The sequence below is a fragment of the Heterodontus francisci genome, chromosome 40 (genome assembly GCF_036365525.1).
Source record: "Heterodontus francisci isolate sHetFra1 chromosome 40, sHetFra1.hap1, whole genome shotgun sequence".
In the NCBI taxonomy this organism is placed as follows: domain Eukaryota; kingdom Metazoa; phylum Chordata; class Chondrichthyes; order Heterodontiformes; family Heterodontidae; genus Heterodontus; species Heterodontus francisci.
The window spans coordinates 7,860,606-7,882,108 of NC_090410.1; the positions used below are offsets into that span (position 1 = coordinate 7,860,606).

Genomic DNA, 21,503 nt, shown 5'->3' on the forward strand with positions numbered 1-21,503 from the left:
TAAATAGCACTTTTAATGTAAAAAGAAAGTCCCAAACCACTTCAGAGGTGCAAGGTAAAAATGGGTGTTGAGCCAATTGCTTCCTTCAGAAGGACTAATTAAAATCTCGGTCAGACGTGGGTTTTAAAGAGGGTCTTAAAAGGAGGAGAGGGAGAGGCAGAGGGGTTTAGGGAAGTACTTCTCACCTGAGGGGGCTGAAAGCACAGCCAACGATGGGGCAAAGGGAGGTGATGAGTTGCACTCTAGGCCAGAGACAAATGAGGGCAGGTATGTGTAACTAGTAATCAATAAAGAGAGTTTGGGGCAAGGCCACGAAAGGATTTAAATCACAAGGCTGAGAATATTAAATTTAAGGCATTGGGGTGCTGGGAGCCAATGTAAGTCAACAAAGACAGGATGGGAGAGCAAGACCTGGTCCAGGGACAGGATACGGGCTGCAGAGTATAGATGAGCTGGTTTACAGAGGATGGAGGACAAGAATAGTCAAGTCTGAGGTGAAAAAGGCATGGATGAGGGTTTCAGTACCAGATAGTCTGATGCAGGGATGAAGGCGGCAATGTCATGGAGGTATACTTTGTGATGGAGGGGATATGGGGGTAGAAACTTCAGGATTGAATAGAAGCTGAGGTTGTAAACTGTCTAGTTTAGCCGAAGAAATGGACAGGGAGGTAGATGGAATCAGAGGCAAGATACAGAGTTCATGGCAGGTACCAAAGAGATGCTTTGGTCTTATCAACGTTTAGCTGGAGTAAACTACAGCTCATCCAAGATTGGACATCAGACAGGTTGGCAACACAGGGGCAGTGGAGGGGCTGGGAGAGGTGGTGGAGAGGTAGAGCTAGGTGTTGTCCCCATGTCTGCAGATAGGAACATAAGAAATAGGGGGAGTAGGCCATACTGCCCTTCGAATCTGCTCTGCCATTTCTTAAAATCATGGCTGATCTTTGACCTCAACTCCAGTTTTCCACCTGATCCCCATATCTCTTGATTCCCATAGAGTCCAAAAATTTATCAATCTCAGTCTTGAATATACTCAACGACTGAGAACTGACAGCTCTCTGGGGTACAGAATTCCAAAGATGCACAATCCTCTGAGTGAAGAAATTTCCCCTCATCTCAGTACTAAATGGCCGACTCCTTAACTTGAAACTATGAATCTAATTCTAGACTCTCCAGCCAGGGGAAACAGCTTCTCAGCATCTACCCTATCAAGCCCTCTCAGAATCTTATCTTTCAACGAGATCACCTCTCATTCTTCTAAACGCCAGATAGTACAGGCCCAATTAATTCAAACTCTCCTCATCTCAGGAATCAATCTAGTGATGATGTTGTCAAGGGATGGCATGTAGATCAGGAAGAGGTGGGACTAAGGATAGATCCTTGCGCGATTCCAGTGTTAATTATGTGGTGTCTGGAAAGGAAGTCGTTACTCAATCAATTCCTTCAAAAAGGATCTGGATAAGTATTTGGTTAGGAATGAAACTTGACATTACAGATAGGTACAAACTGAGATGGTGAAATATACCACAGGACACAATGGAACCTGTGCTGCACGATAGAGAGCATTTCCTGTAGAGACAGGGGTGATTGCAGATAAGCAGGGGTGACTTTTCTGTCATTTTGGTTCTATCACCGTTGGGGATTGCTAAGTACTTACACACAACTTTCCCGTAGGAGATTCAATGAATGGGTAAAGTCCATGACAGGACAGATTGTACAAAAGTTATGGAAGCAGTTGCCTAGATGGCCTTTCTCTTGTTCCACGTTTTCTTAGATTCATACATAATATAACGGGCCCTACCTACTATATATCTTTACGCAAACCACTTTGTATAGTGTGCTTTTTTATGGTAGTCACTCAACGCTAACATGAGTCTCTTTGATAAATTATTGCCTTGTTATTCCCAGGGGCTCTCCAAGGAGGAGTCCACTTGAAATGTTTAACTCACCATCAACAGACCCGAACTCCCTCTCGTGGGCCCGTGTCAGGATCTCTTTGTACAGAGCCTCAGCCTGTCTGTATTTGCCTTGCTTCAAATAACAGGAAGCCTAGAACAGAAAAGGTGAGAATTACAGAGTTGTACACTCATTCAGTCATCTCAACACAAACTGCAGTCCAGACACAAGTTTCTATTTGCAAGGCAAACACAGTCTCCAATGCAACTCCTCACATCTCTATTGCTACTACTGTCACCAACATCCTCTGATTTTTCTGGTTTCCCCCATGCTGTAAATTCCCTGTCCTCCTCCTCCTTTCCTGCATTCATAGTGTTGAAACCAAGGCCTCTTGCACCATCTTCTATTCCAACTCATGTTTTCCATGACTTCAAAGCAGTGAAACCTTTCACCTCTCTCGGTATTCCCTTTCCTCATACCATCTAAAGTTTTTAAAACCTAAGCTTGGAGCTTTCTAATCGGTGATTTGTTTCATCTCAACTCCCAATCTTGGTGTCTTTTTTACTTCATTCACAGGATATGGACATCGTTTGTAAGGTCAGCATTTATTGTCCAGCTCTGATAGCCTTTAAGAAAGTGATGGTGAGCTGCCTTCTTGAATACAACGGAGTGGTTTGCTAGGCCATCTGAGAGGGCAGTTAAGAACCGACCACATTGCTGTGGTTCTGGACTTACATGTAGGCCAGACCGGGTAAGGATGGCAGATTTCCTTCCCTAAAAGGACATTAGGGAACCAGATGGGTTTTTATAACAATCCGTTAGCTTCACGGTCACCATTACTGATACTAGCTTTTTATTCCAGATTTATTTAGTTAATTTAATTTAAAGTCGCCCAGCTGCAATTGCAGGATTTGATCTCATGTCTCCAGATTATTAGTTCAGGCCTTTGGATTACTAGTGCAGTAACATAGCCACTATGCTACCGTGACGCTTCATTTTGGTTTCTCAAATGTGGAAAGTGTCAAATCATCACATCTGCCTGCTATTAAGATCAAACAAAACATCCTCTGGAAGGTGGAGCCCTGATGTCTGTGCGGTACAGGATGTCAATGTTGGGGAACTGCAACAATTTCCACTTTGATCCCAACTGCCAGCATCAAGCCCTTCCAAGTCATGCATAACATGGATTAGATACAGAGTAAAGCACCCTCTAATATGCCTCAGCTACTCCCTCAGAAAAGCACCCTTAATGCATCTGTGAGGCAGTTTCATTTCGCACACCAGCCTCCATGTGGCCTCTCCACAAACGAGGCTTCCAAATCACATCTACTTGGAACTGCACTGAGATTGTCCCAAACTGATTTCGCACGGGGCTTTTAATATTCAGCAGAGAAAGCTGCCTTTCACCCTACTGACCTTTGCGGGATTCAAACTTGGATCTGAGAAGTGACAAGTCTGTGCTTTAACTGCAGCCGGGCCTCAACAAGGTTGATTCTAATCCACATCACGCATAACGGAGGGATGGGTTTCCTCAGCTTCAGTCCATTGTCTCCAATATAGAACTACAGAATGACAGATACTAACTGCACAGAAGGAGCCAGTAAGCCCCACGTCTATGTCTTCTTCAACCACTTTCTGTAGCAAAACATTTCAGACAAAGCAATGCCTGGGACTAGGAGTAAAATATCTCCCAACTCCTCTCCTGACTCTTTTAATGACAATCAGTACAGCTCTGTGAAATAACCCCGTTTCTGTTTAAAAACTGTAAACAGACTACCTACCCCTCAACAACCTAGTTGGCAAGTATAATACTGAGCCATACTGCCCAAGGTAGGTCTCAAGAATGTTGCCCAATCTGTGTCGCATTCACTGATCTGCTGCGTGCTATAAGTGCTCTCAGTGCCTCTGGGCAAGAGGGGGATAATTCAGCCACTGATTTTTTTTGCTTTGTTCTTGGGATATGAGCGTTGCTGGACGGCACAGTGGCGCAGTGGTTAGCACTGCAGCCTCACAGCTCCAGGGACCCGGGTTCGATTCCGGGTACTGCCTGTGTGGAGTTTGCAAGTTCTCCCTGTGTCTGCGTGGGTTTTCTCCGGGTGCTCCGGTTTCCTCCCACAAGCCAAAAGACTTGCAGGTTGATAGGTAAATTGGCCATTATAAATTGTCACTAGTATAGGTAGGTGGTAGGGAAATATAGGGATAGGTGGGGATGTTTGGTAGGAATATGGGATTAGTGTAGGATTAGTATAAGTGGGTGGTTGATGTTCGGCACAGACTCGGTGGGCCGAAGGGCCTGTTTCAGTGCTGTATCTCTAATCTAATCTAATCTAAAAAAATCCCCCAACTGCCCTTGAGAAGGATTGCATCCTGGTGAAATGGACACACTTATGGACATCATGTGAGGATGGGGATTCAGGTGGGGCTGTGATGCCCCTACGTCAAATAACCTGCTGATACTCAACTGGATAGGCTCATACGTGAAGAATTGACATGCTTAATTGCAAAATCTTTCTCCTCTCTGTAATACTCTGATGAGCTCATTTTCTCACCAAGTTATTCTTCGTCTTGGCCACGTTGGGATCCTCTGATCCCAGCTTGGTCTGGTAGATCTCCAATGCCCGCTCATAGTAATACTCCACCTCCTCGTACTTCCCCTGGTTCTGGCATAGCAGCGCCAGGTTATTCAGTTGCTTTGCTACATCGGGGTGGTCCTTGCCCAGCACCTGAGGATTCATAATAATAAAATTAGCAAAGCTCATTCAAAGAAGACTTGCACATGTACAACACCTCATATAGCTCTCAGAAAGCACTTCACGCACCATGAATTACTTTGAACTGCAGGGACTTTGTTACTTAGGCTGCCAGTCTACAGATGGCAAGATTTCAGTGAGATGAATGATCTGCTAATTTGCTTTCTGGAGATGTTGGTTGAGGGAGGAATGCTGGTCAAGACACCAGAAGTACTCTCTGCTCTTAGAATCACACAGCGCAGAAGGCCACTCGACCCATCGTGCCTGGGCTGGCTCTTTGAAAGAGTTATGCAGTTAGTACCATTCTTCTGCTTTTTCCCCAGAACCCTACAAATTTCAAGTATATATCCAATTCCTTTTTGAAAGTTACTACTGAATCGATTCCTCCACTTTTCAGGGAGTGCACTCCAGTCATAACGACTCATTGTGTAAAATAAAAAAATTCTCCTCACCTCTCCCAATTTGGCAATTATCTTAAAACCATGTCCCTCCTACCAGCGGAAACAATTTCTCATTACTTCTGCTATCCTTTGAATAGTGCCAAGGGATTTTTAACATCCACCTGAACAGATAGGTGAATGTCTGATGGTGCAACACTCCCTCATTATATGCATAAGCAAGGCTTGAACTTTCTGATTCAGACACAATGGGCTGGATTTTCAAATGGGGGGGGGGGGGGGTCAGGAATTCGGGTCCAAACCCCATGCCTCAGCTGCATCACTCTTACAATACTATTTCTAGCTGTAGATGCCCTAACTGGGCAGGAGGTGAGCTTGGCGCCCAATTAGTGACAGTGAGCATCTCCAGGAGACGGGAGATGCCTGCTTTCTTCAGCAAGGCAGTGGCAGTACCCTGGCTCTCAGTTGCAGGCAGCTCCTTACGGGGCCAGTAGCGCTGACGGGAATGAAAGCGGCCATGCAGGAGAAATGAAGGTCCAGCGCTCGCATGGTGCAAGAAGGTACATTAAAAAACAGTTTTAAGACAAAGACAAATAACTTTGTTTGGCCCCACGGAAAACCCGACAGCTGTGCATTAACGTGTACCAGACTGTTTGGGGTTGTCAAAATAAAGTTTAAAAATTCCATTCTGCATCCGACAGGCCCCTTAACAAGCTCCTTAAGGAGCGTTAATCGACAGTGAGTGGGTCTCCCATTCCTTCCCCACCCCGCGGCCCTTTGAAAATCCAGCCCAAGGGTGCTACTGACTGAGCCACACTGTTAGTTAATAGCTTCAAGAGAGGAGGGAAGATAATGTGAGAGTAAAATATCACAAGAAGTTTTTAAGTTCGGGTGTTTTTAAGTTTTTGGGACCAATATGGGTAAGTGAGTGCAGTGATAACACTCCAGTTACGGTTCTGGCTCTAAATTACAATACACAAGGCACCTCTAGAGCTCTGCTGCTAATTATATATTCCATAAAGCATGGAAAAAATAGTTAACATTTTCGTCTTTTAAACCTAATTTGGAGACAGTTCATTTGAGACCTAAATTGGTTAAGGCTGAAAGCCATCTGGGATTAGTTAAAGGTGTCTGTGGGAAAGAATTCCTAAACGACCTCTTGGAATAAAAATGCTGACTCCAGGCATGCTACAGAAATCAGCAGTCATGAGAACTTCATCGCATTGGGGTAGAAAAAAAAAGGAGATATTCTGTGATGTTATTCATAATAAGGATTCACTGTTTTGTAAGGGACAAAGTGTTCTATCATATCAAGCACAAGGTATTCTGTGTAACCTGGCATATCTCTTTCAGCCAGGTTACATACAACAGAATAGCACACAGAATTATACAGAATTTTACAGAACAAAAATCAGGCCATTCGGCTTAACTGGTCTATGCCGGTGTTTATGCTGCACACGAGTCTCTTCCCACCCTTCTTTATTTAATTCATCTGCATTTCCTTCTCTTCCTTTCTCCCTCGTGTGTTTATCTAGCATCTCCTTAAATGGATCTACCTTTTGTTTTTAATTTGTTCATGAGATGTGGACATGGCTGGCAAGGCCAGCATTTATTACCCATTTCTGATTGCCCTAGAGAAGGTGGTGGTGAGCTGCCTTCTTGAACCGCTGCAGTTCATGTGGTGTAGGTACATCCACAGTGCTGTCAGGGAGGGAGTTCCAGGATTTTGTCCCAGCCATGGTGAAGCAATGGACGATATATTTTCAAGTCAGCATAGTGTGCGACTTGGTGGGGAACCAGCAGGTGGTGGTCTTCCCACGTGCCTGCTGCCCTTGTCCTTCTAGACGGTAGAGGTCAGGGGTTTGGAAGGTGCTGTCGAAGGAATCTTGGCAAGTTGCTGGAATGTGGTAATGGTAGTGTGGTAGTGAGTTCCACATTCTAATCCTTCTTCTTTGGCTTGCTTGTCTTAAGAGACAATGGGTAAGCACCGAGAGGTGGTCAGTGGTTTGTGGAGCAGCGCCTGGAGTGGCTAAAAAGGCCAATTCTAGAGGAACAGACTCTTCCACAGGCACTGCAGATAAAATTGGTTGTCGGTGCTGTTACACAGTTGGCTCCCTCCTTACACTTCTGTCTCTTTTCCTGCCAACTGCTAAGTCTCTTCGACTCGCCTCTCTTTAGCCCCGCCTTTATATCTGTCCGCCAGCTCTGGCGATCGCTGACAACTGACTCCCACGACTTGTGGTCAATGTCGCAGGACTTCACGTTTGCAGACGTCTTTAAAGCGGAGACATGGACGGCCGGTGGGTCAGATACCAGTGACGAGCTCGATGTACAATGCGTTCTTGGGGATCCTGCCATCTTCCATGTGGCTCACATGGCCAAGCCATCTCAAGTGCCGCTGGCTCAGTAGGGCGTATATGCTGGGGATGTTGGCCGCCTTGAGGACTTCTGCGTTGGAGATTCGGTCCTGCCACCTGATGCCAAGGATTCTCCGGAGACAGCGAAGATGGAATGCGTTGGCTGACATACGTTGTCCAGGCCTCGCTGCCATAGAGCAAGGTACTGAGGACACAGGCTTGAAACATTCAGACTTTTGTGTTCCGTGTCAGTGCGCCATTTTCCCACACCCTTTTGGCCAGTCTGGACATAGCAGCAGATGCCTTTCCCATACGCTTGTTGATTTCTACATCGAGAGACAGGTTACTGGTGATAGTTGAGCCTAGGTAGGTGAACTCTTGAACCACTTCCAGAGCGTGGTCGCCGACAACGATGGATGGAGCATTTCTGACGTCCTGTCCCATGATGTTCGTTTTCTTGAGTTTGATGGTGAGGCCAAATTCGTTGCAGGCAGCCGCAAACCTGTCGATGAGTTTCTGCAGACACTCTTACGTGTGGGATGTTAATGCAGCAGTCAGCAAAGAGGAGTTTCCTGATGAGGACTTTCCGTACTTTGGTCTTCGCTCTAAGACAGGCAAGGTTGAACAACCTGCCATCTGATCTGGTGTGGAGGAAAATTCCTTCTTCTGAAGAATTAAATGCATGTGAGAGCAGCAGTGAGAAGAAGATCCCAAACAGTGCAGGTGCGAGAACACAGCCCTGTTTCACGTCACTCAGGATAGGAAAGGGGTCTGATGAGGCTATGCTGAATTGCGCCTTTCATATTGTCATGGAATGAGGTGATGATACTTAGTAGCTTTGGTGGACATCCGATCTTTGCTAGTAGTCTGAAGAGACCACGTCTGCTGACAAGGTCAAAGGCTTTGGTGAGATCCATGAATCCTGCAAAGGGCAGGGGGGTGGGGGGGGGGAACGCATTCTAATCACTCTGGGTAAATCCTTATTGCATTTATTCGAAACTGTCTTAACATTGTGATATAATATATCTGTAAATCCTTGGATTAATTATATGCTTTTCCAGCATTTGCAGTCTTTATAGATCTCCTCAATTAAAAATGACACATCTCGCGAGTACCAGGGATCACACCAGAGATATCACACTTTGTGATGCTAATTACTTTGGACCTGGAGCTGAAATTGAAACACAGGACAAAAGAGGAGCAGGCCATTCAGCCCGTTGGACCTGCTCTACCACTCGATTAGATTATGGCTGATCTGTATCTCAATTCTATCTACCTGCCTTTGTTCCATAACCCTAGATACGCCGAATCATCAAAAACCGATACATCTCAATCTAGTAGAATTTTAATTATATCAGCATCCACAGCTTTATAGGTGAGAGTTTTTCAGATTTCCACTAAGCTTGCTGATTTCACTCCCGAATGACCTAGATCTGAATTTATTGTGTCTGGATTCCCCTCACCAGACGAAGCTGTTTCTCCATATCTACCCTATTCAATCCTTTTATCAGTTTAAACACCTTGATTCGCTTGTCCTTCAACCTTCTAAACACAAGAGAATACAAAACATGTTCATGCAATCCATCCTCATAATTTAATTCTTTAAGCCCTGGTATTATTCTGGCAAATCTTCACCTCACCCCTTCCAAAACCAAGCACTTTAAAACTTGTGAAGCTTCCTGTCCTTGCATTTACTTAGCAATAATCAAACTTTTGTGGCCTTGAACCGACACAGATCCGGCTTAAAAGAATAATACATTGTACATAATATCCTGTCCTTATAAAAGGGGACTTACTGCACTCACCATAAGCAACGTCACGGGATATCAACTAGTGTATAAATTAGTGGACCTCCCATGACGTTGCTCAATCTCTGTTTTCTGGGGCAGAGGCAGTTCGCACACTGTCTAGTTTCTACTATGTCGCTGGAATGTGTTCTTGTTTTTCTAACCTTTTCTCGGATTTCCAAAGCTCTCTTACATAGCGGTTCAGCTTCTTTGTATTTTCCTCGCTTGCCAAAAAGTACAGCAAGATTGTTCAAAGTGGCAGCCACCTGCGTAGGGAGAATAAAAGGCCAGGTTAGCACAAGGTGCTTTTTTTTCTACCATCTATAATTTCCTCATTAGATTCTTGAAGAGCTGAGTGCTCCCACGCAGAATTCAGTGTTCCACAGGCACTGGATGGCCTTCTACTACACTGCTCAGATTGCCGATATTCACATCTGAGGTTTGAAAGCACCTTTCAGCAAGCTGTACGACCATGGTGAGTGTCAGGCGAGACCGATTAGTCCACATCCAGTGATCACGGGCACACCAGCCAGGGTGACTGTAGTGATCAGCAGCTGGAACTCTGGCTTGTTTTCCCCCCTCCCTAATCCAGGGGCATTAAATCCAACTGGGGAGATGGTGGCACAGTGGTAATGTCACTGAACTAGTAATCCAGAAGCACAGGCTAAAGCCCTGGGGACACAGGTTTAAATCCCACCATGGCAGCTGGTGGAATTTAAAATACAATTAATTAATACAAATCTGGAATTGAAAGCTAGTCTCAGTAATGGTGTCACAAAACTATCGTCGATTGTCATAAAAACCAATCTGGGTCACTAATGTCCTTTAGGGAAGGAAATCTGCCGTCCTTACTTGGTCTGGACTACATGTGACTCCAGACCCACAGCAATGTGGTTGACTCTTAAATGCCCTCTGAAATGGTCCAGAAAGTTACTCAGTTGTCAAGGGCAATTAGGGAAGGGCAACAAATGCTGGCCTTGCCAGTGATGCCCACATTCCATGAAAGAATTTTTAAAAAACTGCCAGTCTGGTGGCAATCAATCAATTCAGCTCCAACCAGTGATTCAGAGACCAACACAACTTCTCTGGTAGTTATGGCACAGAAAGAAGCCATTCAGCTCAACAGGTCTGGCACCACACGAGCCTCCCCTCACCCCTCTTCATCTCATTCTATCAGCATTTCCTTCTATGCCTTTCTCCCTTATGTGTTTATCAAGCTTCCCCCTTAAACGTCATGTGGTCACGAGTTACACATTCCCACTACTCTCTGGTTAAGAAAGTTTCACCTGAATTCTCCATTGGATTTATGAGTGACCATCTTACATTGATGGCCCTTAGTTCTCGTGTCACCTGACAGTCTACCCTATCCAATCTTTTCATAATCCTGAAGACATCAGTCAGGTCTTGAGACATTTGGTTAATCTACATGATTTTTCAGTTTAAAAAAAAACTTGCATTTATGTAGCGCCTTTCATAAGCTCAAAGTCCCAAAGCGCCATTTATTTACTTCTGAAGTGTAGTCACTGCTGTAATAGGAACATAGAAAATAGGAGCAGGAGTAGGCCATTCAGCCCCTCGAGCCTGCTCCACATTCAACTAGATCATGGCTAATCTTCTATCTCAATGCCACTTTCCCGTATTATCCCCATATCCTTGATATCTTTTGATATCTAGAAATCCAACGTCCTCTGTCTTGAATATATTCAATGACTAAGCCTCCACAGCCCTTGGGGGTACAGAATTCCAAAAATTCACACACCTCTGAGTGAAGAAATTCCTCCTCATCTCAGTCCTAAATGGCCTACTGCTTATTCTAATGTCGGAAATGCAGCAGTCAATTTGCACAGAGCAAGATCCACAAACAGCTATATGATAATTTTAGTGCTGGTTGAGGGATAAATATTGGCTAGGAATCCCTTGCTGTTCTTTGAATAGTCTCGGGATCTCTTACGTCTACCCGAGAGGAGACAGGGCTTCTGTTCAACATCTCATCCGAAAGACGGCACCTCTGACACAGTAGCACTCTCTGCAATGGGAAAATGTGCTCAAGTCTCTGTAGTGGGACTTGGACTGATAGGCTTTTGACTTAGATGCGAAAGAGCACTAGACACTAGAACATGGGCAGCATATAATGGGATGGTGTTTTAATGGAGCAGCTGCTGCTTTACTCCAGCACGTGTGAAGAGCATTCAAGAGAGAGAAAATTCAGGGAAGCAACCTCCTTCTCCTTTAACCACCCACCTGCATAAAGAACCAACTATCCCAATGCATTCTGACAATCCTAGTTTCCAAATCCCTCCATGGCGTTGCCCCTTCCAATCTCTGTAACCTCCTCCAGCCCTACAACCCTCCGAGATTTCTATGTTTCTCCAATTCTGGCCTCTTGTGCATCCTCAGTTTTAATTACTCCACCAGTGGTGACTGTGCCGTCAGCTGTCTGGGCCCTAAACTTTGGAATTCCCTCCCTAAACTTCACCGCCTCTCTACCTTGCTTTCCTCCTTTAAGACACTCCTTAAAATCGAGCTTTTTGACCAAGCTTTTGGCATCTGTCCTAATATCTCCTTATGTAGCTCGGTGTCAAATTTTGTTTAATAATGCTCCTGTAAAGTGCCTTGGGACATTTTACTATATTAAAAGTACTATGTAAATATAAGGGGTTGTTGTATCAGTTGACAATCCATCCTTTCTGTCCCAGGTATTGTACGGCACTAAGCAGCAACTGATCATCAGACTATACAGCCTGGTTAGAGACTGTACATTATAACAAGAAACTGACCGCTGGATGATCCTGGCCGAGGGTTTTCTCTCGGATTGTCAGGGCATCGTTTAAAAGGTTTGCAGCTTCTTTGTATTTGTTCTGATCTCTGTAAAACAGGAGAAAAAGGATCTTTAGGAGGATTTCCCAGAGGCACTTTGAAGATCGTGGATGCAGCGACAACTAACGTTCTCTGCCATTGACTGCCCTTACAGCAGTTGAGAAAGTGCAGGCAGCAAGCACATAATGACTGCAAAAAAAGGCAAGTGTCCAGTTACTGACTAAATAACAAAGCAGAGAGATAATTTCCAAGGAGCGCTGATGGATTTGAGAGTAAATGATTCTTGCTTCCCACATTATTTACACTTCCAATACGGAAAAAGATTGGGCTTCCACTGATATATAATGGGCTGCTTTGCTTTTTTCATTACAAGTACAGCATATGGCAATAATATCTCTCAAATTATAGTGCTCTATAAGATTGCAACATTTGAACATTATGTGCTAATGTGATCTGGTCCCTGGCTTCCCTTAGTATTGTTTTTCTCCATCCCCCTCCACCCCCAAATATTCCCCCCCTTTTCTGAAGGTGTACAGTCCCTCATTATCCGGGCAATGGCAGCAGGTGCCTTCCAGTGCCTCAAGTTTAGATGACGGTGCCATTGGGTATGTGGAGGATGTGATAGCTGAGCCCTATCCTGTCTTTACCTGACATGTGCAATTACAGTAATGGCCACTGGACAGTGATCAGGGATTGGAATCTCAGCCAATCTCATTTTCCCTAATGTGGGGGTACTGCCCCAGCTGAGACGAGCTGGCTGACGGAACCAAAAAGCCCTCCCCATCTCTGCAACTTCCTCCAGCCCTTCAATCCTCTGAGATCTCTGTGCTCCTCCAAATCCCCGATTTTCATCACTCCATCACTGGTGAACATGCCTTCACCTTCCTAGGCCCCAAGCTCCGGAAAGCTCTCTCTAAACGTCTCGACCTCTCTCTTCTCCTTTTAAGATGAAAAGTTAAGAGTGGGATGACTTCTTGAACTGCAGCAGATGGCGTTGTGACGGTGCTCCCGCAATACCCAACGATAAAGCACTGTTTCAGATTTCCAGCATCCGCAGTATTTTGCTTTTATAATAAAGCACTAGCCTACTGTTACAGATGCAGACTAATCAATCATTGCGGTATAGAAGACCAGAGCAAAATGAAGTTATAACCCAGATTCATGTATTGTATCCCCATTTTATATTATAGACATCAATTGGGAATTTTACTATAATCTGGATTTGGATGGGGTGGAGGCAGGGACCCTGACAATTCCCAGTCATTGGGAGCAAAATGAGCAGGAAATAACAACCTTTTTGAAAATCAGGCAGCAGCTCACATGCTCGCGCTGTCATCCCGGAGATGAGTTATGACGTAGGGTAGGTTGTGGGGGGAAAAGAGGCAAACAGGAAATAAAATCTCAAGAGCAGAGAACAACAACAAAAAGGCAGGCGATAAGGAACTGCTTGCTGAAATGAAATGTTCTCTTTTGCCTTGAGAAAATCTACTGTTTTCCTCCTACCCTTCCAGGGGAAGGTGGGTGGCCTTTTCCTAATTCTGCCCTGAAGCCCAGATGGGGAAGAGCAACAGTGCCTCCAATCCTCCCATCCCGTTAAACCAAGCTTCTCATGTCGCACACTGAGGCCTCCATTCTGTGCTCTGTTTAGTTTAGTTTAGTTTAGAGATATAGCACTGAAACAGGCCCTTCGGCCCACCAAGTCTGTGCCGACCATCAACCACCCATTTATACTAATCCTACACTAATTCCATATTCCTACCACATCCCCACCCCACCTGTCCCTATATTTCCCTACCACCTACATATACTAGGGGCAATTTATAATGGCCAATTTACCTATCAACCTGCAAGTCTTTGGCATGTGGGAGGAAACCGGAGCACCTGGAGGAAACCCACGCAGACACAGGGAGAACTTGCAAACTCCACGCAGGCAGTACCCGGGTCGCTGGAGCTGGAGCTGTGAGGCTGCGGTGCTAACCACTGCGCCACTGTCCCTAGCGAATCTAAGCTGCCTTTACAATGGCATTTTTGACAACTCTTAATGGGTGCTGGCCTTAGCAAGTTTCAGCAACTTTACATTCAAGGTGCAGCTGCCTGTGTGAGGCCTGCATAAGGATCAACAGCTAGGGAACTGGTACGGGTCTCAGGGTGATATAAAAGCAGCTTTGGTAATGGGTCATGATACATGTCAAGGGAAAAAATATTTTTGAAATCCAAATTCTTGTTGATATATATTAGAAAGAACACTAAGTACCTCTAAGTGAATTGAAAAGCACAAATCTAATTCTTGGACTAAAGCTAGGCATTTAAAATCTTGATGACCTTCTGTAAACCCCTCAACAGCACTAATTCCTTCAGGTATTCATTATCCTCTTATTGAGCTAAATATAATTAATCTGCTGCCAAAATTCACCTGGAGATGACTGCATTGTAAAAGTTTGATGGAAATTTAAAAAAAATACTGCTCAGAATTTTGCAGTGCTATTTAGACACAAGTCCGTACCTGAAGGATCACACAGGCTGTAGGACTAAGATTTGCCAATTTACTATTTCCAGCGCAACATTCCAATTGAGGCACAATCCTACTTTGAGCATACTTATGCATTTAACAACTGTACTATCTTAACAAAAGTAAAATACTGCGGCTGCTTGAGGTCTGAAACAAAAACAGAAAATGCTGGAAACACTCAGCAGGGCTGGCAGCATCTGTGGAGAGAGAAGCAGAGGTAACCCTTCAGGTCGATGACTTTTCATCAGAGCTGGAAGAAGTCAGAGATTTAACAGTTTATTTCTATTTTAGTCTTTGCTACCAATTTTTGTACCAAGTTTCACTTTGAAACGGAAACCAGAGTCCCCAGCCTTGATGGATCAATTGGTATTTACCTTGTATGGAATGAAGCTATTCTGCCTGGCAATGGGAATGGGTGCCCATGCAGGTACTGTGTGTACATAAGATAAAACGCAGTGTAAAGAAAGTTAAATCCAGAGTACTGCAGGTAAAAGGATGAAAATAGGAGAAGAAGCACTGTTCCAAACCAGAAAAGGGTAAATTTAGAACTGACTTAGGAAGTTCTTCACAGACAAAGAGTGACCAACTTGCTCTCTGCAAATACTGACACACTCCTGGGGGACTTCCTGCAAATACAGACACAGAACCTATTAAAAGTATTTTTTTTTAAATCCAAAAAGGAGCACATCTCTGCTATGAGAGCAGAGGTGCGCTGTTAAAAAACTTAACAGAAAATTGCGCTTGTGGAAATATTTTGCAAAAAGGAGTATATTACAGCAGAGGTTATGTGCCAGTAATTCAAAAAGATGCAGAAACTTGATAACCATGCAGATCCATGAGACCTCGCACGCTCTGCAGTTGTACTAAACCGTCACCCATGGTTATAACAATTTGAAGTGATTGACTAAAGTATCATACGAGAAGCAAACTGATACAATAAGGTATACTGGCCCAAGTGCAATTTATTTCCAATTGTCCTTCTTGGTATATGAAGTAAGTTTGATGTTGACACTGACGATGTGGCTCTATAGCAATAAATAGATCATACCTGTACACCAAGGCGAGAATATTTAACATGGTGGCCACATCGGGGTGGTTGTGGCCTGACGTTTTCTCCAGGTCCTCCAGTGCTTGTTTACAGAGAGGAACGGCCACTTCATAGCGGCCTTGTGAAGCATACTGTATGACCAGATTGTGCAGCGTTCGCAGTCGTGCTGGGATCTCGTATCCTCCCTGCTGGGCTGCTGCTGCTGCACTGCTATGTGGCTGGCGCACTGCAACACAGTACAAGTACATGAATCAATCACTTCAGTGTCCAGTGTCCTCTCTGCTGCTGAATAAACACTATTTCCAACTCCAAATTTTCTTCCCTCCCCAGACAGACTTGATGATCAGTTTCAAGGGGTACCAGATTCTATCATTTACCTCTGCTAAGGAGGCCTTACTTAGCTTAGGCAACAAGTATTGAAAGATTATTCAATCGCAGGGTCATCACTGCCAGAGCCAATGTCCTCAGTCCAAATTGACCACTGACGAGAATTTAACTGAACCAGCCACGTAAATATTGTGGCTGCAAGGACAGGTCAGAGGCTGGGAATTCTGCAGCAAGTAACTCACCTCCTGATCCCTCAAAGCCTTTCCACCATTTACAAGGCACAAGTCAGGAGTGTGATAGAATACTCTCCACTTGCCTGGATGAGTGCAGCTCCAACAACAATTAAGAAGATTGCCATCATCCAGGCCAAAGCAGCCTGATTGACTGGCACCCCATCCACCACCTTAAACATTCACTCCCTCCACCACCAATGCACAGTGGGGGCAGTGTGTACCATCTACAAGATGCACTGCAGCAACTCATCAGGGTTCCTTCAACAGCACCTTCCAAACTTGTCACCTCTATCACCTGGAAGGACAAGGACAGTAGGTGCATGAGAACACCACCGCCTGCAAGTTCCCCTCCCAATCACACACCATCAGTGCCGCTAGGTCAAAATCCTGGAGTTCCCTTCCTAACAGCACTGTGGATGTACTTACACCACACGGACTGCAGTGGTCAAGAAGGTGAATCACCGCTATCTTCTCAAGGGCAAGCAGCCACCTCATCAAGATTAGTTAATTCAACACAGATTGTGAATCAAATACGGGACCTTTCTCTATAGCTCAGTAGCACTCCATGCCTTTATTAATTGAGCCATCAGGGGAACTGTGCATCAACATCTGACACAGATGATGTTCAGGTCTGGCGATGCAGTGGTTATGCTATGGGGCTAGCAATTTAGATATTGTCCTATTTCAAACCACATTACGGCAATTTGAGAAAGAGACTTCAATCAATCAATCGGTAATTTGTGGGGTGGCACCAGAAACAAACTCAGTGCGCAAACCGTGGGTTATTGTAAAAACCCAAACAGTTCACTCATGCCTTTATAATAATTAGGAGGAGTAAGCCGTACGGCCCCCGAGCCATTCAGTGAGATCACGGCTGATCTTCTACTTCAATTCCACTTTCCTACACTGTCCCTTGATTCCCTTAGTACCCAGAAATCCTTCGGCCTCTGTCTTAAATATGCTCAATGACAGAACATCCACAGCCTTTCAAAGTAGAGAATTCCAAAAATTCAGAACCCTCTGAGTGAAAATATTTCTGCTTATCTCAGTTCTAAATGGCCGACTCCTTATTCAGAGACCATGCCATCTCTACCCAGTCTGGCTCATACGTGAGTTTAGTCCCACATCATGTAGTTGGCTCTTAATGCCCTCTGAGGTAGCCTAGCTAGCCACTCAGCTGTACAAATGATTGCTACAGAAGGTAGCCCATCACCACTACCTCCTCGGGGCATCAAAGAATGCAGACGGCCTTGTCAACATCGCCCAAAATCCTGAGAATTAAAAAAAACTACTGTATCCGGGGAGACGGTTCAGGGATGATAGGAAAAATATACTAATTATTTCATTAAAAAAAGCACAAGTGAGACAGCCATCTCACTCTCCATAAACCTCCACCTCATTAAAGCCAACCAAATATTTAACACAGAACAAAATAACAAATAGCAACCTATGTCAGTCTGTCTCCACCCCTTAATTATCCCCGCCCTTTTTCTGTGAAATGTCTTTTATAAAGCCTTTCACCTTTCAGATGCAGGAACTTGTCTGCTTTCCTTTTGGGACCTTTCCAAATAAAGCTTCTTGCTCATCTACTAGCACTGATGGTTCGTTTCACATGCACATGTGCTGACCCCTTTGGCTGAAGAGATCCTACCTGAATTGCTTGTTCACTCGAGTTTTGCTACTATCAGAAGCAACTCCGAAAGTGTATATGATTTGGGGGAGGGAGGAGCAACTGAATTTAAAATAAAATAAAATTCCAAAGTTAGTTCTCCTAACTTGTACAAAATACATACACTGAGTCTGTTCATCCTCGTTGGGGAATAGATCATCCAGTGGAGCCTTTGACAACGCACTGTCTTTGTCTTCCTGTCAAGGTAAAGAAGGGAATCGGGAAGAACAGTCACAAGAGATTCAGAAATACATGACAATAGAGACTACACTTCACATTGACTGTAAACCTCTTTGGGACAACTTGTGGCCGTAAAAATTATCCCTGATAGAAAGGGAGCTTGCATGGACATCAAGAGAGGAAAGATTAGCTACCAACACACACTAAACTAATGCATGAAGAACTGGCCACTTGGGCGTGGAACCAGGGTTCTGACGGAATCAGCACCTTCTGGAGAGGAGGCAGGAAAAAGGGAAGAAATTGGATTTAAAAATTCATAGAATCATACAGCACAGAGGAGGCCATTCAACCCATCATACCTGTACTGGTTCTTTGAAAGAGCTCCAATTAGTCCCACTTCCCTGCCCTTTCCCATAGCCCTACAAATCTCTCCCCTTCAAGTATTTGTGACGTACCGCTGCTTCCTCGTCATCATACTTTTTGATTTGGTTCATGAATTCAAGGTGCTTCTTCTCCTCCTCCAGCTGTGCCACCATCTGTTCACTCTTCTGGAGCTTCTGCTGGGTGCTGGCCAACTCATCCCGCAACCACTGGTTCTCCTGGCACAGCCGTCGCACCTGCGCTCGTAGCTTCTGCTTCTCTGCCTCCACTGTACTGAGATGGTTAGACAGAGCAGTCACCACCTGAAAGATACATTTAAGAATAAAATTACATGGGGAAGTTAACCAAATGCTTCCAGTCCCTCCAGGAATTTATTTCAATGGCTTCTCTATTTCCTGCATCTTTAAGAAAAAACCATTAAAATGGTAAATATTTTATAGCTAAAATTCTATTCAATATAACTTTGGGTCTGTTGTTTCCAGGAGTCGGGATCTGCAAAAGCAGCAATGCAAAGGCGGTTGGACCTATAAAGTCAACTCAATCGGTGCAGTTTGCTGGAGGGAGCACTGCTGTCTCCATGGCTCAGAGAAACTCAAGCGATTCAATAACTGGCACTGCAGTGTTGCAATGAGAAGACATATCCTTGTTAAATGCCTCAGGATCTGATTATTTAAGAAACCACAGGGAAAAAGTTTCACTTTCTTTACGTTTGCCTTTACGTAAACCATACTGATGCAAACCAATTTTAAAAAAAGGTCAACAAAAAGCAAGACATAAAGATTGGATTTCAGATCCTTGAAGGAATGTGCTCTCGGCCTTATGGACTTTTTGATTCATCGTAATCAGTTATTTGTGGAAAGGTGCTGTGAAAGTTTCTTTTCCAGACATCTGCTAGGCTCCGAAACACTACAGTCCTTCAAGAAAGGATTTAAGGTTGCTGAGGTACGGTGTCCCGCCAACCAGTGTGTGTGTTGGTTAGTTAAGCTTACTTAGTGACATGTTTCAGCCAAACACTGTCTTGAGGAGTTTGAATACTTCACGGATCAGGGATTTATTTCTCAGAACCTTTCCTGAAATTTGCCGCAGGTTTTGCTTTCATCGCCCCTGAGGGTTAGCACAGGTGGTGGGTGCTTTTTGGTATCGAGGTGTTGCACCTAGAGTGGATGATCAGGTACCCCATCTTCCCTTTATGGGCCTGTCCTTCCCTCTGCTGTGGAGCTGGTCAGCAGTGGAGTGGGTGGGGGGGGGGGGGGTGGGGGAGGTGAAATCCAGGAATGTGCTCCGAATGGATTGGTGTTGTTTTCCCTTTTCAGTGCCTGCTACCCCTGGATGGTGTACCTGGTACCAGTGATAATCGTGTCCACACCCATCGTCTTCACTCATATATCCGTACCACGATGGAACACTTACTAGTACAAGGAGTCTGTTGGCATAATTGTGCATATTGGTATAGAAGTTCTGTAAGCTTCAGGATCAGGAAGGTTGTGAGGGGCGAGGGTGCACATGAGCTAAGAAAACAAAGGAGTACCTGGCGAGAGTTACAGGGGTGCGTATCTGTGTAAAAACAGAGGAACTCCAGAATGTGCCAAGTATCTGTACAGGAAAAGTGCCAATTGGAAAACACAGCCCATAATTTGCTTCTATACGTAGGAATATTTTGCATTCTTAAATCTTTGAAAATCCACAAGTACCACACCCCCTGTAAAATGAGAATTTTTAGGTACAGCAAAATACTGCACATATAAAGAACAAACAAAGAACAAAGAAAATTACAGCACAGGAACAGGCCCTTCGGCCCTCCAAGCCTGCGCCGATCCAGATCCTCTATTTAAACATGTCGCCTATTTTCTAAGGGTCTGTATCTATTTGCTTCCTGCCCATTCATGTATCTGTCTAGATGCATCTTAAAAGACGCTATCGTGCCCGCGTCTACCACCTCCGCTGGCAACGCGTTCCAGGCACCCACCACCCTCTGCGTAAAGAACTTTCCACGCATATCCCCCCTAAACTTTTCCCCTCTCACTTTGAACTCGTGACCCCTAGTAATTGAATCCCCCACTCTGGGAAAAAGCTTCTTGCTATCCACCCTGTCTATACCTCTCATGATTTTGTACACCTCAATCAGGTCCCCCCTCAACCTCCGTCTTTCTAATGAAAATAATCCTAATCTGCTCAACCTCTCTTCATAGCTAGCGCCCTCCATACCAGGCAACATCCTGGTGAACCTCCTCTGCACCCTCTCCACAGCATCTACATCCTTTTGGTAATGTGGCGACCAGAACTGCAAGCAGTATTCCAAATGTGGCCGAACCAAAGTCTTATACAACTGTAACATGACCTGCCAACCCTTGTACTCAATACCCCGTCCGATGAAGGAAAGCATGCCGTATGCCTTCTTGACCACTCTATTGACCTGCATTGCCACCTTCAGGGAACAATGGACCTGAACACCCAAATCTCTCTGTACATCAATTTTCCCCAGGACTTTTCCATTTACTGTATAATTCACTCTTGAATTGGATCTTCCAAAATGCATCACCTCGCATTTGCCCTGATTGAACTCCATCTGCCATTTTTCTGCCCAACTCTCCAATCTATTTATATTCTGCTGTATTCTCTGACAGTCCCCTTCACTATCTGCTACTCCACCAATCTTAGTGTCGTCTGCAAACTTGCTAATCAGACCACCTATACTTTCCTCCAAATCATTTATGTATATCACAAACAACAGTGGTCCCAGCACGGATCCCTGTGGAACACCACTGGTCACACGTCTCCATTTTGAGAAACTCCCTTCCACTGCTACTCTCTGTCTCCTGTTGCCCAGCCAGTTCTTTACCCATCTAGCTAGTACACCCTGGACCCCATGTGACTTCACTTTCTTCATCAGCCTACCATGGGGAACCTTATCAAACGCCTTACTGAAGTCCATGTATACGACATCTACAGCCCTTCCCTCATCAATCAACTTTGTCACTTCCTCAAAGAATTCTATTAAGTTGGTAAGACATGACCTTCCCTGCACAAAACCATGTTGCCTATCACTGATAAGCCCATTTTCTTCCAAATGGGAATAGATCCTATCCCTCAGTATCTTCTCCAGCAGCTTCCCTACCACTGACGTCAGGCTCACCGGTCTATAATTACCTGG

General features: G+C 44.7%; 1 protein-coding gene across 3 annotated transcripts in view; it reads right to left on the reverse strand.

The window, feature by feature from the left end:
* Window positions 1-21,503, reverse strand: part of klc3 (kinesin light chain 3) — a 76,478-nt gene that overhangs the window by 35,714 nt on the left and 19,261 nt on the right. For all 3 annotated transcript variants that reach the window (XM_068018967.1, XM_068018966.1, XM_068018968.1), the window contains exons 3-9: window positions 18,427-18,654; window positions 17,916-17,988; window positions 15,563-15,788; window positions 11,966-12,053; window positions 9,353-9,454; window positions 4,446-4,619; window positions 1,950-2,049 (exon numbers count right to left, since the gene is read on the reverse strand). In XM_068018967.1, the coding sequence (XP_067875068.1) occupies window positions 1,950-2,049; window positions 4,446-4,619; window positions 9,353-9,454; window positions 11,966-12,053; window positions 15,563-15,788; window positions 17,916-17,988; window positions 18,427-18,654 (991 nt within the window). The remainder of the gene's footprint in view (window positions 1-1,949; window positions 2,050-4,445; window positions 4,620-9,352; window positions 9,455-11,965; window positions 12,054-15,562; window positions 15,789-17,915; window positions 17,989-18,426; window positions 18,655-21,503) is intronic.